The sequence below is a fragment of the Micropterus salmoides genome, unplaced genomic scaffold, assembly GCF_014851395.1.
Source record: "Micropterus salmoides isolate LMB-PRFRI ecotype aquatic unplaced genomic scaffold, ASM1485139v1 Ms_hic_scaffold_14, whole genome shotgun sequence".
In the NCBI taxonomy this organism is placed as follows: Eukaryota; Metazoa; Chordata; class Actinopteri; order Centrarchiformes; family Centrarchidae; genus Micropterus; species Micropterus salmoides.
In genome coordinates this window covers 33,817,751-33,824,058 of record NW_024040485.1, presented here as the reverse complement: position 1 = coordinate 33,824,058, position 6,308 = coordinate 33,817,751, and the positions used below count along the sequence as shown (strand labels likewise).

The window sequence follows — 6,308 nt, the reverse complement described above, 5'->3', positions numbered from 1 at the left end:
CCAAGACACACAAAAAAGCTTCTTAACATAGACCCAACAGGAAGTCCGCCATTTTGAATTGAGAGTGCAATTTTAGACAATTTTTCACCATTTACAGGTCCATTACTTTAACGAACTCCTCCGATGGAATTAATCGGATAGACTTCGTATTTTCGCTGTGCAATCTAAAGGTATTGACGATGAAAAGTTGTGCTATCTGTGAGATTTCGCCAAAGGGCGTGTTTGTGGCGTGGCGTAGAAAATCGATGGTGCAGATTGAAACAGGAAGTTCTTTACATGCTCACATCTGCACCAAACTTTACATGTTTGATAAGAGTCCCGCCCTGAACACATCTGCAGGCCGATATTCACTCAAGCTCATAGCGTCACCTGCTGGAAACAGGAAGAAAACTCTGACACAATCATTTGATTTACCTGAAATACATGACGCACAGTAGGTATGCTTTGTGGCTGTTCTTCTGTGCCACACAGGGGACACAGAAAGTGACGGTGAACTCCTTCATAAGGCATCCAAAGCGACGAGGACGCACTATGTTGGATTCAAGATTGGACACATTTAATATCTGAGTAAAGGCCTGCTTTAATAAAAGTCTTTAACGGAGACACCGGAGCCAAGGTCTGTGGGAGGAGCGCCCCACAGAGTCGGTCCCAACACTTGAAATGCACGGTCACCTGTAGTTTTCAGACAATTAGGAGGTCTTGGTGTGAGGAGGGGCTTAGCGGTGGTCCACAGGTGGAGCAGGTCTGAGTTGTACCCGGGTGCCTGACCCTGCAGGGCTCTGTATGTCAAAAGGAGCACTTTGAAGTGAATCCTGAACTTGACAGGGAGCCAGTGAAGTGAAGACAGGATTGGTGGAATGTGACCTGCTCAACATCCTTGCAGCAGCATTTGGCCCGTTTGTGGACGGCCCAGGGAATATCACCCTGCCGGGTCAGCACGCACGCAGGAAGGATTTAGTCTTCCCTCCTCTTTTGTCATGTTCACAGGGAGAGAACGGAAAGCTGGAATAAGAAACTGTGTTGAGAAGCTGTTTGTTTGTTTTGGACATTTGTTTCTATATTTGAATATAGATATATATATTTTTACTTCTTGTGCCAATGAACCTGCTTAGAGAATTTTCATTTGCTAATTAACATTTCTTGTGGGAGGGACATGTCCCCAGTGTAAATATGAAACCTAGGGATACATTTCATCACATAAAAACATAAACGTTATTGCAGAATTTATTTTGATACACTATTACAGCACACATGTTTGCATATCATTATATCCACAGTATATTAGTCATCACATTTTAAACCCTCACATTAAAACTGAAGCACATGTCATTTCTCTTAACGCTTGCTTTTTAGGATCAACTTCCTGTTTGATGCAGGATTTTTCAGGGCAGAGGGGAAATGCTGTTTTTTATGCTAGTTAGTAGTACCGAAATCATGCAAAATTTACAGCAGTTTGAAAAACTCTCACTATTTACATCCTTAAAATCTTTAATTCACTGGTTCTTCGTTAGATCAAATATGACAACTTTATCAACAGAAACAACACAATGAAATCTACAGTCTATTAATATTTAGCAGGTGGACCAACTTTGTATATTTATCTTGAATTCTTTCTAAAATAATAATAAGCGCTGCTGCTGGATTTGATCATGGTTCATAAATTATGTTGATTATTCAGCAGAAAGGTCGACTTTTACCAAATGAAAAGAGGAAAAAACATGAAATGACTGATTCAGCGGTTAAATCTGTGACTCACAGCAGGAGCGTTCACTTGTTTAATTTAAAGATGAATAAATCCTGAATGAACAACCAAACATCCAAAATGAAGTAAAGAACTTTGTGTAACTTTGTTATTTCGACACCAACATTCACACCTTTAATCAGCTGGAATAAACAGCGTGTTATTGAACTGGAGTCACAGTGAGCAGAGTTAGCATCTGTGCTAAAGCTGCAGGACGCTGCTCAGCTTGTAGAGCAGAGTGAACATGTTCCTCACAGATCATCGTCTTACATTTATTCATTTAGCCAATGTGACTATAACTGCTATTTATGTCAGAGGTCGAACCCCTCTGGAGCAAGGAGGGGTTAAGTGTCTCAGGGACACAATGGTAGACGGGTCACAGTGGGGTTCGAACCCAAGTCTCTCACACCAGAAGCATGCGTCTTATCCACTGTTCCATCACCACCTCTTTTTAGCCCAGATGTTTTCTGCTGATTTGTTGTTACACAGGTCAACAACAAATCACCAGGACACAGTCACATGCTCTCATCCTCATCCTCATTATATTGTTCTACAGTCACACAGACCTTCGCTGGTAAAATCTTCAGTGGGTTGTTATCAAAAGTGCTGAGATATGGAAACATCCTGTCAGTGAAAGTGTGTGTGAAGGTGTGTATGTGTGTGTTAGTATCAGGATCAGAGAACGACAGCTTTCCTCTGTTCCAGTCCAGATTCACTCTGATCCTCTGGAGCTTCTTCTGCACACTGAGAACAGATGGAGCTGGTGGTGACAGTGCTAAGTAGTTACCTCCAATGAACCCTATTCTCCATAATCCAGACCGTATGTCTCCCTTCCTCTGGACAGACTCTGATAACACTCCCAGTCTCCAGCCTGTACTGTCTCCAACCTCGACATCCCAGCTGTGAGTCCCTGAGTTAAAGCCCTCAGAGCCCAGGACACAGCAGTAATCAAACCTCTCTGGATTGTCAGGAAGCTGCTGTCTCTCTCCTCGTCTCACACTGGTCAGATCTTCAGACAGGATGAGTTCTTGACCAGTAGTGTTTGGGTCCAGAATGAGAGGAGTGTAGGAGACCGTGTCCTTCATCTTGTTCCAGATGTTGAAGGTCAGGTTGCCCAGGTGTTTGGCCTGGTCTATCAGAGCTCCTGAGGGCAGCTGTGGATCATCCAGCAGGGGGCGCTGCTGGACTCTTTCCACTGCAGCCTTGTAGTTGAGCAGGAATGAGACGTCTTCAGCTCTCAGCTCCTCCTCTGTGGCTCTGACTGTGTCTGAAAGAGCTGCTATCTCTCTGCTCAGAGCCTCCATCTTCTCCTTCATCATCTGACTCTTCTGCTCCTCTTCCTCCCTCAGTGTAGCCATCCTGGCCTCCTCTTCCTCCTCTAGAAACTGCTGAAGCTTCTTGAACTGCTCCTTAATCTGCCTCTCTGTGTGTCGGGCCTGGACCTTCATGTGTTCTGCTGTTTGATCAAACTTCACTTTAACTTGTTCACAAACCTTTAACTTCTCCTTTAAGGATTTCAGAGTTTCCTGAAGTTCCTTCTTGTGTTGTTGTGCAGCTTCATCGATGGGTCTGAATCTGTGGTTGCTGTGTTTTTCTGAGTCTCTGCAGATGACACAAACTGGCTCCTGATGTTCCAGACAGAAGAGTTTGAGTTTCTCAGAGTGCAGACTGCAGAGAGCCTCTGAAGCTCTCTGATCTCTCTCCTGTAGGAAACTCTCACACAGGCTCTTTAAAGCAAAGTTAGGAGGCAGTCCTTCCTGTGAATGTCTCCTCTTACAAACTGGACACTCCCGACTTCCTCTCTCTGTCCACAAGCTCTGCAGACAGCCTTTACAGAAGCTGTGCCTACATGACAGGATGACAGGATCTTTAAAGATGTCCTGGCAGACAGGACAGCAGAGATCTTCCTCTAATCTGGAAGCCATTTAGTCTCTGAGTGAAGCTGAAGTCACAGCAGGCAGACGCTCAGACAGGAAACAGTCAGCCACTCCCTCCTTCAGTAACGGCCCTGAAAGTTATCTTCACTTTGAGTCTGATCAAACTCTTGTTCGGTTTGTGGATTCAGCAGCAGGTTGAAGTAGTCGTATTCCCAGTATCCCTCCTGTAGCTGTCCTCTTTCAGTGGAAGTGTTGGTTTTGGTCTGAAGGGGAGTCTTACCGTCTGACTCTCAGTGTGTCTCGTGAGGGTCAAAGTCTCTTCAGAGTGTGAACACATAGGTCTGGATCCGTCAGTCAACACTGACAAAGCATGTCACAAAGAATGAAGAGAACTGAGGCTAGAAATACATGGGACCACCACACGCACACACAGAGGCAGGCAGGGCAATTATACACAGGTGAAACACACGAGCAATCAAACAACAGGAAACAAAGCTAGACAAGCACACATGAGAACTGAACACTACAAAATAAAACAGGAGGTAAAGCATATGGGAAAACACAAGGACAGAGTTACCAAAGTAAAACAGAAAACGAGAAACTAACTACAACCAAACCGACAGAGACTATGATGAAACAGAACACAAGATAGACAAGACCAAAATAATAAAACACAGAAGTACACACACCAGGAATAACACTAAACATGAACCAAAGCACAGGACTAAAAACTAAGGCACTAGACTAGGACCTGAGGCAAAGAACTAGAACGCACAACTAAGAACTAAGATAAGAGACAAGACAGATACTAAGTCAAGTTAAACACGCGAAGGAACAAAATACTGAACAAAGCACAGAGAAGCACAGAACCACAGAAACAGAACTTAAACAGAAAAACATGAACACAAACCACATTCCTAACATTCTACCTCTTATCCAGGGTCGGGTCACAGGGCAGCAGCTCCAGCAGGGGACCCCAAACCTCCCTTTCCCGCATTAACCAGCTCTGACTGGGGGATCCTGAGATGTTCCCAGGCCAGTGTGCTAATATCTCTCCATCTAGTCCTGGGTCTTCCCCAAGGCCTCTTCCCAACTGGACCTGCGTAAAACATCTCCCTAGGGAGGCACCCAGGGGGGGCATCCTTACCAGATGCCCGAGCCACCACTATTCTTAATTCAGCGGCTCTACTCCGAGTTCCTCACGGATGACTTTAATCTGGCTTCAGAGCACATCACAGCACTGACACCGCCCTCATCAAAATCACTAATGACTTCCTCATTGCCGCTGATTCTGGAGATATCAGCATCCTCATTCTTCTAGATCTCTCTGCAGCCTTTGACAAAGTGTCCCACGCCATCCCTCTCAACCGTCTATCTGAATGTGTTGGCCTCACTGGTTCAGCACTCTCCTGGTTTCAGTCATATCTCTCCAATAGGGAACAGTTCATCACCTTTAGAGCCTCCAGCTCCCCCCTGGCTCCTGTCAAACAAGGTGGGCCTCAAAGCCCTGTGCTTGGACCCCTCCTTTTCACCATTTACATGCTCCCACTCGGCCAGATAATACATCACCATGGTCTCAGTTTCCACTGTTATGCTGATGACACACAGCTGTATATCAGCACCAAACCATCCACTCAGCGTCCCCCTCTGTCACTTGTTAACTGTCTGATGAAATAAAAACCTGGATGTCATCCAATCTACTCAAGCTGAACAGCAGCAAAATGGAGCTAATGGTAGTGGCTTTCAAGCCGCTGCTCCTGAGGGTAGGTGATCTACAAAGTGGATGGTTGCTCCATCTCTCCATCCCAAGAAGTCCGCAACCTTGGAGTCATTTTGGACTCCACCCTTTCCTTCCAGTCACATGTCAAACTCATTACCAAATCTGCTTTCTACCACCTCAAAAAAATTCTCCAGACTTCGGCCATCACTCTCAGACTCTGTGGCAGAGTCTCTCATCCATGTCTTCATCACCTCCCGTTTGGACTACTGTAATGGTGTCCTGTATGGTGTCCTGTACAGGCTACAATATGTCCAGAACTCGGCTGCCAGGTACAAAATCCTACTCCTCACCTATAAATCTCTCCATGACACTGCCCCCCAGTACCTACTGGACCTTCTCCACCCCTACTCCCACTCATGGAACCTGCGTTCCACCGACAAGGGCCTGCTCTCTGTCCCCAGCACCAGACAGCGGACCTTTGGGGACAGAACCTTCAGCGTCGCAGCCCCCACCCTCTGCAACTCTCTCTCTGGACACCTTCAAACAACTCCTAAAAGCCTACCTCTACACAAAGGCATTCAACCCTGAATGTCTTTTTATTGCTCTGTCTCTGCAATTATGTGTAAAGGCTCCTTGGGTCTCGTGAAAGGCGCTATATAAATATAAGTTATTATTAAGCACTGTTAGCACTGTTGCATTACAGCAAGAAGGTCGTGGGTTCAAACCCAGGTTGTCCCGGCCTTTCTGTGTGGAGTTTGCATGTTTCCCCGTGTCTGCGTGGGTTCTCTCCAGGTGCTCCAGATTCCTCCCACCATCCAAAGACAAGCAGGCTAGGTTGATTGGTTACCCTAAATTGTCCTTAGGTGTTAGTGTGAGCGTGAGTGGTTGTTCGTCTATGTGTGGCTCTGCGATGGACTGGCAACCTGTCCATGGTGTACCCCGCCTTGCGCCCGATGTCAGCTGGAATTGG

The 6,308-nt window shown here is 45.9% G+C and overlaps 1 protein-coding gene across 1 annotated transcript; it reads right to left on the bottom strand.

Annotated features, from left to right (window-relative positions):
- Positions 1-1,208: 1,208 nt before the first annotated feature.
- Positions 1,209-6,091, bottom strand: LOC119902796 (nuclear factor 7, brain-like). The gene has a single exon (XM_038719168.1). The coding sequence runs from the start codon at positions 3,664-3,666 to the stop codon at positions 2,257-2,259; it is 1,410 nt and encodes a 469-aa protein (XP_038575096.1). The 5' UTR covers positions 3,667-6,091; the 3' UTR covers positions 1,209-2,256.
- Positions 6,092-6,308: the final 217 nt, after the last annotated feature.

Excerpts from the sequence above, each read along its gene's own strand:
- LOC119902796 (XM_038719168.1), bottom strand. The coding sequence starts at position 3,666 with ATGGCTTCCAGATTAGAGGAAGATCTCTGCTGTCCTGTCTGCCAGGAC.